Raw genomic sequence first — 12666 nt, 5'->3', positions numbered from 1 at the left:
ATATAATGGTAGTAAATCATTCTAATAAATATGAAATGCGCAATTTTTAAATTAATAAACAAACAAAATGTTTTCAAGCTAATTTTGTGATGTAGAATATGGAAAAAATAAACAATAAATATTTTTCACGTAAATCTTATAATTTTCACATATTGTTTAATCGAAACAGTGCATAATAGAAATATTTATCTAGTGAAATAATAAGCATTTAATATTATCATGAATCAACAGTACAGTTTTACTTGAAACAGTTAATATATTAAATTTTATACTAAATAAAATTAAAAATAAACTACAATCAATTGAACAATTTTGATAGATTTGATTTTAGTTTTTAATTTATAACAGCATGATTAGTAAAAAATAAATATAATTAATTACAACGTTTAGTTGTATCAAAAATCCTTATTATTTTACAATTGCATAATATTTATAAAGAATATATATAAGAATTATTATTGCTTAATACTTATTAAAACAAAATATTTAAGTTATTTTATGGGTTATACTTTTGAGTCTTCTCTGATCTTACTAATCAAGCTTAACTTTTTATTTAATACAGTGTTTTCATCGTTAAGTTTCTCTATAGATTTCTTGTACTGGTTACACTCTTTCTCAAACTATAATATAGGAATAAAATACATTTTTTCTTATTATTACTTAATATTTTATGATATTGTTATTCTGTTTTCTCACCATTTTAGATACCATCTCCTGGCGATTAGCCAATTTCAATTCTAGTTCTTTAATTTCATCATCCAATTTAGAATCCTTATCGTTGAAATACTTCCATACATTATCTATTTTATCTTCTAACATATTTTCTTAAACATCAAACATTTTAATATTATTTATACATTTTTAATTGACAATATTACAAAAAATATTAATATTACCTTCAAATTCCAATCCTTTTGTTAATGAGTATTTTTCCAATTGATCTTTGCGCTAAATATTTTTTTTTTAGAATTATCAATTTGGCAAATAAATAATGTTAAGTGATAAAACCTACCGTGCAGTTAAAATTAGGTATATGTTAGCAATTATTTCTAACAAAACTAAATTTAATGCATTTATTACTCATTCAGTTGGATAAATTTAAACACAAATTACAATAAAATTGTATTTTATATATTAGACTAAAACTATAAAAATAAAAACAATTTTTATTTTTATTCCATAATTATTTAGCTTTTAATTTTTGAATTATTAATTATTAATTTTGCTGAATATTGGTATTTATTGCTAAGAATAATTTATAACAAAAATGTATTTATATTTACTTGATTTAGAACTTCAAGATGGGTTTTTAAAAATTCATATTGTTCTGAAATAATATACGCAATACACAATTAAATATAATATATGATTACTAAAAATTAAAATTATATATTCATCAATGTTCATAAATCACAAAACATGTAGATGATGCATGTTTTGGCTTAGTAGGTCAATAATAATATCAATTAAAATGCTGTACTAACTACTTTTTTCAGATAATTCTTCCACATCCATTTCTAATTTACACTTTAGTTCGTCAAGATGGGATTTGTTTATTTGTAAATTGTTTATTTTGAAATTCAATTTTGATAATTGATTACACAGCAACAACTTTTCTTTATCCAGTAAATTTGATTGCTGCATTAAATTATCCCAAAACTATAAAAAAAAAAATTTTTTAGTAAAAATTATATAATATTATTTATGTAGGTACCGATTTTTAGTTATTTTATATAAAAGCCGTCACCATCAAAATATTTATGTTAAATATAGAATACTGAATCTAATTTTGTGTCACGCCTGTACCGAAATTGTATTTGTTGATGCCGGTTGAAGTGTTGGAAAATTACCCTTTTCTATCCAATAGACAATAAATATTTTTTTTTGCGCAATGGACGGAAAAGCTAATGTCCAAATCAGATTAATATAGGTATATTATAAATAAATGCAATTGTAAATTTTTTACTTTTCTAATAGATATACAAAAAATTTTAGCTAGTTGGTGAGTAACGGTTACTTACTCCCTATGCCCTATGGAACATTGGCGCCGAAGTCAATTTTCTCTTTATAATAATTATTATTTATTCATAATTCATTAGTGATTACCACCATCAATTTTTCTAACACACCCACCTCGGCATATCAGATTTTGCGACGCAAACCATTTTTTTTCGCCCACCATCATTAATTGTTATGAGTTTTCATATAATATAATTATTGATTATATTGATAAATAACTTCCATCAGCTATTAGGTTCCACCTATGTACCATAAACACACATAGGTACCAACTGACTATCACAATTTGTTTCTTTTTACTTTCTTGATTTTTAATCAAGTAAGTATGGTAATTGAAATTAAAAAAGTCTGAATTTTGAAAACTTCAAGAATTTGTGTTAAATAGGAAAATAATAAAAATGTAACTCAGTAATTATGAGTAGGTGGGAAATTTAGCTAGCTTTAATATAAAATATTAATGAGAGAGATTTGATATCACACCCAATCGGTATAACCACTTGAATCCATAAAAACGTCGGCGTGAACAGTCCCAAAATTTCTATTTTTTAACTTTTCTCCTAAACTATGATAGCTAGAAATTTGGTTGATAACTCATTAAAAAGGGATTATCAAGTAGATACTAAATGTTGGATTAAAATTCTTAAAAAAAAATTATTTAATTCTTCACAGATAAGAAAAAAAATTTTCGCTAGATTTTCATTTAGCGAGGTAGATTTCCGAAACTGGAGAACCGATTTTGTTGTTTGGGGTCTTGTTAGATTCACATTGGTTTAGAGAAGCGCAGTGAAGATTTTCAGAACTTTATCTCCAATCGTTAATTTACTTCAAAGCTGTAAAGCTGAAAAACATCAAAAAACACTTAATAAAATTTGTTTTAATTGTTTTTAATGTTCTGTTGTGAATTAATCATTAAAGATAAAGTTCTGAAAATCTTCACTGCACTTCTCCTAATCAATGTGATTATGTGAATATAACAAGACCCCAAACAACGAAATCCGCTCTCCGGTTTCGGAGATTTATCTCACTAAATGAAAATGAAAATGACATGATTACTTCAGGGGTAAATAGGGATTCGCTTAATTAGGTCATTTAATTGTTCTGTACGAGACTGTGAAAAGTAACATATTATGTATATACCTACATATATAAATATTTTAAAAAGGACAAACCTATATCAAAATTAATATTTTTAAGTTTATCTATAACATTTATGGCCTTTAAAAATCGTCTCACCCCTCCGTTATCTTGGTCTGGATCCGCCCCCGGTCACAATATAAGTACTAATAGGTACCTATATACTATTGGCTATTATGTACTTTGTACTAGTGTCGAATTACCTACAATTACACTTAGACTTTATTAAATGTAGGTAAGTACTTGTTTGTATTGAAGAAATCTTTTTTCAAGTTCTCGAGCTTCATTGAATAATGTATCACCTTCCATCGTACAAACTTGTTAACTTTTACAAGGAACAAAGAATACATTTATAATTAATAGTATAACTGCATAACATTGTTTTTGGTTCGTTATAGTCACAGTATATACCAGGGGTGGCCATCGACAAGAGAGCCGCAAGCCGCACAATATAATACAAAGTAACATGAAAAGCAGGAAAAGGAATAATAGTATAATACCTATACCTATTGGCTATTATTATGTTAGAAAAAATGTTAAAATGCGAGCAGCATAATGAGTATATGACCCGATCCGTGTTTTGAGCTTTTGGCCCTCAGGTTCCTCAATTGCACCAATTTATCTAGACCAGGTACGTACCTACCTGAAATATATTATATACATCTTTTGCACCAGTGGATTTATCACAAATTAAATAGGTATACGTTATACATCAATTGCGCCAGGAAAATATTCAATATAATTCACTATAATATTTTAAATATTTTATTTTAATTAAATATAAAGCATGTATTAATGTTAAAAATTAGTTAACTAAATTGTGAAATCAATACAAATATATTTTCTAATGGCATAATTTCCTGACTTCACAAATTGTATTATACAACATTTTTTGTACCAACTTCAATATCATCCTGCGTAAATGCACAATTGATGGATCTTTAACCTTTTTGAATTTCATAATTATTTTTTACCTGCGATTTTGGCGCAATTGAGGTATACCCGTTTGGCAATCCCTGGTATATAGGTACCTACTATATACTGTCGTGGTTAAAGTATTAGGAAAATATATATATATACAAATCAAAATCTATAAAATGTATGATATTCAGTTTTAGAAAAACTGATTTGGACATTTGGTTTATATTTGTAGATACCAATAATTATTATTTTAGATAGGTACTATGTAATAACATTATGAGACCATTGATTATAATAATTAAACTTATTAAACAATATATGAAAATGCAGTTGAGTATCAGAGGAGTGGAGGGTGGAAAGATCACGTCCATGTTTTTTGTAGCTGTGGTGTTATCATAATTTGTTGTATCAATGTATCATTATATCCATCTTTGCGCAATTTTTTTATAGACATTTTAAATTCAAATTTTGACGAAATTGGATATTTAACGAAAAATAATGATTTTTTAATCTAAGTATTTTATTAAAGTTTAAAACATTATTCGTATAGGGACTAGAAACGTTTGGCATCCCTGCGTAGATATATTATAATTTTCCTGTATCTATAGGTGAAATTAATTATTTTTAAATATTTTGATTAATTTTAGGCTATTTATATCACGAATCTTTTTATTGTTTACACCGCGTTATGTGGTACATAACTAATTAAGATAGTATATTATAATAATAATATGAAATAATATAATATTATTATTATTTATTAAATACCTAAAGGTATACCATTTGCGATGTTTTTGACAAAAACTAATTCAACTTACCGCATTAGGCACGTAAAGGAAAATAAATTGCTATTTGTAATATAAATAAACTATAAAATATCGTACGAATTAATAGAGGCTTAGGTACGGTGTGTACCCACCGTCCACCGTCTCCCTTCGCATAATCGTTTTTCGTTAATAATACACCTATGATTATATCATTGTATTCAAATCTAACACATCCATGATCTATTATATTATATAATAGTGGTCAGTGAACTACTCTATAAAGAGGTAGGCACCTACTCAAGTCTTATACATAGCAGTGTGACTTTCCCGGTTTTTTTTTTTTTACTTTTTTGATTATAAGAAAAAAATAAGATAAAATTATTAAAATTTAAAAGACACACAGACTTAAAAAAAATCAACAAATAGGCACGTACATTTTAAATTGACAATTATTAGTTTAGTATAATGTACCTACTATCTACACAACAATAATGGCCATACCTAGAAGGATCTCAACTTGATACTTTCGTGAGCTGCAGTGGGCAAGTGGGACGTATTCCTAGAACATGTCTAATAGATTTTTTAAGCTATTCATTTTAAGACTACAATTTGCACTAATTCACTGTTATTTTCATCTTATATTATATGGGACTTAACTTGTTTATTATTGAAAAATAATTTTAATAGCTATACAGGTAGGTACCCTATATTATATCGGCTATAGCCTATAGGTACCAACCACAGACTGAGATATAGGTACTATACAGTGTTTAATTATACAATATTAAAATTAAATTACATAAATATTGATACATACCTTTCTTAAGAATCTTATGGTTTTAATGTAAGTACTGAGTAACTACGGGAATGTATTATAAATTTATGAAACGGAAAAGCTAATGAATGATAACGGTCGTAATGTTAATATAATATTATATACAAGTTAATATGGTAGACATAGATGTAATATATTATGTATATTGTATAGTCATAATGCATAATATTATATATTATATTACCTACTATATTATTATCACCACAGATTGTTTTATGTGTCTGTGATTATCACATTAATTGATCCAGTATCCACAGATATTAATATAGTAGGTAGTATAGTACCAATTTAACATCGAGATAATACGCGTACTAGACGTGGAGACACCAAAAAACATCGGTTAGGTGGTTAGGTCATCCATCGGCGTATCGGTCGTCGTGACGTGATCTCCGTACGTTTTTCTTACGTCCCGGTTATAACTTTATAAGGGAGTACGCGCTCCACTGCCACATACATCAGTATAATATTTCTTACTAGTACTCTACTCTCTGAACATAAATACTGAACATCGATAAGTAGTAAGTACTTTATTAATTATATATCTACATTATCGACAATGGATAATATTGTGTTCGTGCACGCAATGAAGTCGAGCCAAAATGGCGTATCTATCGGTCGCAAAACTGTTTTCCTGTAGATCTCTATATAGTTCCGCGGTTGTAATGATGAACCCTACCGATACGGCCGTGACGGTACCTTTTTATGATTTATCGATCATCGCTAGACCCCTTGACGTTCAAAACGTTTATAATATTTTAATATTATATGAGCAGCATAGTGTCCTCTTAATGTAATATGTCAACGTGTAGGTATTGTTATTATCGCGGACGTGACCTCTGCGCTTCACGTGTTGTTTTCGACAATGATAATAGTATTATAACAACGACGAAGACCGCCGATATGAGTGTTTCGTTTTAGACGTATTTTTTTTCTTTTGGCACTGATTACCGAAGCTGGTTCCTGTATAATGTATATTATATTGTATTGTATTATGATATAATGTATATATAATATACATATAGGTATAGTATGTATACGACATACGTAACACGATCGGTGAGATTTTGAAAAAAGCACGCACTCACCCGACGATTGATCGCGAGTAAAATCAAAATCGAAACGATCTACACCTCCCCTACCAATCCTAAGCTGAGCCGTCACACACGATGTTTAATACCAACAACTATACCTCATGTGGTCCATGCAGTATACCACGCGTGTATGGTATATCACATAATAATATTTAATATGCTTCGACGTAGATTATGTAGGTATACCTACTACCTACTACACACACATTGTTTTTAAAACTATGGTTTAGAAACGATTTACTTGACCTCAGAAAAATTATGTATCATTACTTACTATTATTATTGCTGTGCTATACAATATAATATTTTAACTAGGCCACCCTGCGTTAATCAATAAAGTAAATTAATTAGTTAATTAAATGGGGGCCATTGCCCAATTTAAAGCCATTCGCCATTGTTAATATTACAATAACAAACGGTTGCAATCAGTATCTATATGTATGTATATATTACTATAATAACTGTTGTCTGTTTGTAGTCGTTTTGATTGTGATTGTATATACATAGGTACGTATTTGTAATACAAAATTGGATTTTTAGTTTAATAATTAATATGATTTAGGTTAAGTGACGTTATATTATGATATTTTATAGGCCATCGAACGGACTTACACCGTCGCATTGTGTTTACTGAACATACCCACATATTGACTTGGATTTAAAACAAATTCTTACAGTCGTTGCGTTTACTATATAGGTATATATAGGTTCATAACACAATAAATAACTATATTATTCGTTAATGAAAATCCATGTATATTCTACCTATCTAAATTTATAACGTTTGATTTGTATTTTTTTTTTAACTTGCCGCAAATCGTATATTTTCAAATATTTTTCAACACTGTTCATGTATATTCAATATATTTTTTTATTTTATACACCCTAAGATGATCACTTGTCTATTGTCAGTTATAAAAGTTAATAATAAAATATAATAATTATTATTCCGATAGGTAATAATACTTAATAGTTATTAATTATTATAGTTTAATTGCAAATTTGGAGCTGAGTGGTGTAGAAAAGATATATCTTAAACTAATTCTGCACTTATAGTTACGACCACGTGATACGTGAACAACCCGCAAAGCAATGGCATCATAATGGCATAATATTTTTAAAAACCTTACTCGAATAATTTTACGATTTATTTAGATTTATTGTGAAAATAACCACAATAGTATGGTTTTAGCTACCTATAATTTTGTAAAAAACTATGAATATAAATCTATTTTTTGACGGTTTTCGTGGAAACGTATGTACTATATTTACTAAATAATTCGTTATTTACAACTTTTTAAGATTATAATGCTTTGTCAGATGCATAATATACTATAATTAAGATAGTCATTAAACTATATATTATAGTGTATGTTCTTAAAAGCAAAAAAATTGCACGTCCAAGAACCAACAAATAAGTTACCTTCTAAATACTAATAAGTATATTTTTTAGTTGTTTTTTTATCATCTAATTTTAACGGTGAATTGCGTTACTACATACAATAAATACACAGAACCAATTGGGTTAACATGAAAAGTTGGTATTATATAGACAATTTAATCATTTTTTGGTGCTTATATTTAATGAGATAATTAAGAATAGATATTAATATTAATATACATATTTTAGGTATTAGGTAACAGTGTGTACACACCAAAAAGCCATAAACTGATCATGAACTTGATAATCGTTGGGATCGGTATACTGTGTCGTACAACTTGGCAACGTTTTACTAAATTTCTACTGGAATCGTATCATTTTTTGGGTTCAAAATAATACCTTTTGTCACACAGTGTCAGTCATAACAGTGTCGCAAAAAAGGTAAAGCGTCCGCAATCGTTTTTCACCCAAAGTTCTATGTCACTAATGTTGGTGTGTTTATTTTGGTTTGACCATTACTCAACAGTAAAACACAATTTACACGATATAATAATTATATGTACTTATCCATATATGTCTACATATATTAGGTGTATAAGTATAATACATTCATATATAGGTACACAATAATAACTAATAAGTGACTTTAAATTTTAATTAGTTATTATAAGTCATCGTTTCGAAACCATATACGATTTTTACCATAGGTAATTACTACTTAGTGATAAATTCGATAAATTTATTATTATTTTCTTTAAGATTGTAATATCCAGTACTTAATTATTACTTCTATGGAGCGTACCTACCTATAATTTAGGTTGCTTTGTACTTTATATAATATAAATATATATATACGATGACAATACATTGAAAAACAATATATGCTCGATTTGTTGTTATATAGGCAATAATAATATTATACTATCATATAATTAAAAACTAATTATTTATTGAAGGGAAAATTTATGATGCTTCAAAACTTAAGGTTAAGACTTAAAAAGCCCTCTTTAATGAGAAAATTTGAGTTGTAACCTTGTGGATCATTATTGTTGATCATTGGTTGATGAACAAATAATATATATTATAATTTATAAAGTTATGATTATAGGTATACTTTGAATAATCATTTAAACAATACGAGTAGGGACTAGGTATATTTAATTTAACGCACTGGTATACTTTGTAAAATATATTTTGTTTATTACATATATATAAATTGGAAGACAATAAATTAAATTATTTATATTATGTATATATATACATATTACATAAAAATACATGAATAATGTTTTTACATGTCATTAAAAGAAATGAACTTGGAGTTTTGTTTTTGTGATAAAAAAAAACTCGCAAGAAAAAAAAGAGCAAAATTCCATCAAGTTATCGTCGTCGGTATGAAGAATTATCAGAAACGGCTATTACCATTTGTTGTAACCGTAGCCAGTGGATTGGGGGTATGAGCTGTATCCCTTGTTATAGCCGCTGTAACCGCTGTAACCATGGGAGCCGTAGTTGTCGTTGTCGTAGTTGTTGTGTCCATAACCGGAGCTGTACGATCCTGGGTAGTTGTAGCTGTTGCTGTACGAGTAAGCCGACGGGTATTTGTTGTAGCCCTGGTTGTATCCCTGGTCGTATCCACCGTAGTACTGGTTGTTACCGTAACCACTGCTCGGGTACTTGCTGTAGCCGCTGTTGTAACCGTTTCCGTAGCTGCTTCCGTAGCCATTTCCGTAGCCGGAAGAGTAGCCGCCGGTGTATGCGGATGATGGATAGCTGCTGTACGATGGGTAACTGCTGTAGCCTCCACTGTAGGTGGACGGGTAGCTGTTGTAACCGCTGTTGTAACCGCTGCTGTAGCCAGACGGGTAACTGTTGTAACCACCCGAGAACGCTATAATAATGCGAAAAAACCAAACACGTCAAGTACAATAAAATTGATCGTCATATAAAGTATATTGCGGAAAGTAGGTGTATATAATACTACGGTGGGATATAATAATATCATGATTTCGATCGGATGAGCGGTGGACAACATAATGATATTATTATATTAAATTATGTGTAGTTGTCACCGGTAACACGAGTTGAACTCGTCGAGGTTTCTCATTGTTAAAACGATAATAATGAAAAAAAAAATATGAACAAAATACAAATACGTACGCGCGCCAATTACAAAACCCACGAAGGTCGCTCGGATGGTCTTAAAAGTAATCTTAAAAGACACGGTCCCGTAGTCATCACGGACGTTCACACACGTGTTATAGTTACTATACTGGAGACGCACGCAAGACACGGCGCGGACAGTAGATTCCTCATGCAGGAAAACCGTGTCCGGTTTGGGTTTTTCTGTTGTTTTCCTTACGTAGGTATTAGACAATATTTCAGCGAAGGATACGCGTTAATGTAAGTGCGTGTGGTTATATATATTATAGTGTTTGCGTTTAATTTTGTTTAAACACGACGTGTGATTGTACTTCGTGATGGCCGTCGCAGGTAAGTGCAATATAACTGTCGTCGGTCCGTTTAGGTACATTATATATTATATGTAGTACGTAAATTGGAACCTCGGAGGGCCGGATACGATGGTTGTAATAATAATATCAGGACGAAAATGTATGAAACGTTTACTATGATGAGTGTAGTTTTATCTTTGGCTTTGATTTTCCGCGACAACTGGTATTTCCCGGGGTTCGGCAAAAGCTATGCGAATCGTAATGAAATATTATTAATTAGCTGCCAATCACTACAGTTTTTAAAAATTGCAGCCGATGCCATTCAAAAAGTCTTTGATGGATTTCGACGTTGTAGCACCCCCAAAATATTATGGCGAGTGTATTGGAGGCTTTGAATCATTGTATATACCTACTGTATACTTAGATAGACTTGCAAGAATGGTTATCCATCAAAACAACATTGTTACTCAATATTGTTGAGAAACAGCAGAGACGTTATGCAATAGAAACTCAAACGAGAAAGAAGTGAATAATATATACACCAAACTAATGTAATACATTTTATTTTGAAAAATTTAGATTTTTTCGTGTTTGTCGACACGTGGTCTCCGTGAATTTGTACGATCGTATCATAATAAATAATTATTATAAAATTCATAAAACCATAACATTTTGTGAAGATAACATTGTATTGGAAAAAATTTGCGAAAAAGTTTAGATACCTCTCTTTAGTTAATACCAACAAATTGTATGTAAAATATATGTACAATTAAATTTGCGTCTTTGAAAATGGTTTAAATTTTAATAAGAAGAAACGATATCACATAAATAAAATACTTAGAATAAAACTAGGTATCAACAAGACAAAACGAGAAACATCAACCGAAAAATATAATTATATATTATAAATAATAGGTTAGGTTTAGGAAAAAATATGTTTAATCTTTATAGTTTAAAGATTTCATGTCTACTTACATCGTCCGGTGGCCGCTGGAGTCAGATCGGATTTATCTGATCGTTTCTCGACGACTTTGGTTTCTTTTTTGGCTTCTTCACTCTTAGCTAGAGCTACGGCCACAGCCAGCACGACAAACACCTATAATATAGTAGAACAGAAATGATGTTGAGAATGCCGAAGTATATAACATATAACATTGTATACTGCAGTGTTAACTTAGCGCAGCTATTGTAATCGTAACAATCATTGAAAACTTATACAATATGCAGAGATCGATATATTTATAGACGTTGAAATACGCGTCTATAAGAGCCCGAGTGTCTATAATAACGACTGTATACCTAACATGTTGCAGAAATATAGTATAAGCACTCACTTTGACGAAGGTATTCATGGTGGTTTGCGATTTGTTGTGTGTCAGCTGTAGAATTCGATTATCTGCAGTGATGAGGAGACGGATTCGTTGTGCTGAAGAGTTCTACGGATCCAGCTTATATACCCGAGCCGGCCGGCGACCCCACCCGTATGGATAACCCTGGACTTTATGGATTGCGGTTCCGCGCACCATGTTTCGGGTGCCCGCCGCAGACACGAGATAAGTATTGTGTGTCCGTGTGCGTGTTTGCGCTTGTTTGTGTGCGCTAGAGGAAGAAAGGAAGAAAAAAACAAACAAAAAAAAAACGAACGTGATTTATTTAAATAATATACGTTATATTATTCATATATATATATTGTATATAAAATATTGTTTATGCCGAAGGTCGTGAGAGAATTTTTTCCCTGTAAAAAAAATTTAAAGAAAAAATACGGGTGTATAATAAGATTATGTAATATTTTAATATTTTAATAGATTATTATGTTATTATTATGTCATATTATATATTCAATTCGATCGACGCCGAATCTCGCAGTGGATTCGTACATTAGCTGACGAATCGTTATTGGGATGTCGTTGAAACGTTTTCAGTCGGATTTTTTCATTTGGATAATTAATATGCAATGCAATAATAAATTATATTTTGTTGGTTTGATTAAAATAATATTTATTATATATATTACATTAAGTTATAAATTCATCTATGTTCCATCGCAGCGTTAAAGTTACCG

The 12666-nt window shown here is 29.8% G+C and overlaps 2 protein-coding genes across 2 annotated transcripts; both read right to left on the bottom strand.

The window, feature by feature from the left end:
• Window positions 1-503: 503 nt before the first annotated feature.
• Window positions 504-3474, bottom strand: LOC132940597 (uncharacterized). The gene is made up of 6 exons (XM_061008323.1): window positions 3397-3474; window positions 1485-1659; window positions 1284-1327; window positions 897-948; window positions 697-824; window positions 504-620 (listed from the first exon to the last, which is right to left on the bottom strand). The coding sequence occupies exons 1-6, from the start codon at window positions 3460-3462 to the stop codon at window positions 504-506; spliced, it is 582 nt and encodes a 193-aa protein (XP_060864306.1). The 5' UTR covers window positions 3463-3474.
• A 5850-nt stretch (window positions 3475-9324) lies between these two features.
• LOC132941656 (prisilkin-39-like) lies at window positions 9325-12092 on the bottom strand. The gene is made up of 3 exons (XM_061009800.1): window positions 11936-12092; window positions 11577-11697; window positions 9325-10039 (listed from the first exon to the last, which is right to left on the bottom strand). The coding sequence occupies exons 1-3, from the start codon at window positions 11951-11953 to the stop codon at window positions 9567-9569; spliced, it is 612 nt and encodes a 203-aa protein (XP_060865783.1). The 5' UTR covers window positions 11954-12092; the 3' UTR covers window positions 9325-9566.
• Window positions 12093-12666: the final 574 nt, after the last annotated feature.

Source organism: Metopolophium dirhodum, chromosome 3, assembly GCF_019925205.1.
Source record: "Metopolophium dirhodum isolate CAU chromosome 3, ASM1992520v1, whole genome shotgun sequence".
Classification (NCBI taxonomy): Eukaryota; Metazoa; Arthropoda; class Insecta; order Hemiptera; family Aphididae; genus Metopolophium; species Metopolophium dirhodum.
The sequence above is the reverse complement of the archived record's forward strand: the minus strand, read 5'-3'. Positions and strand labels throughout refer to the sequence as shown.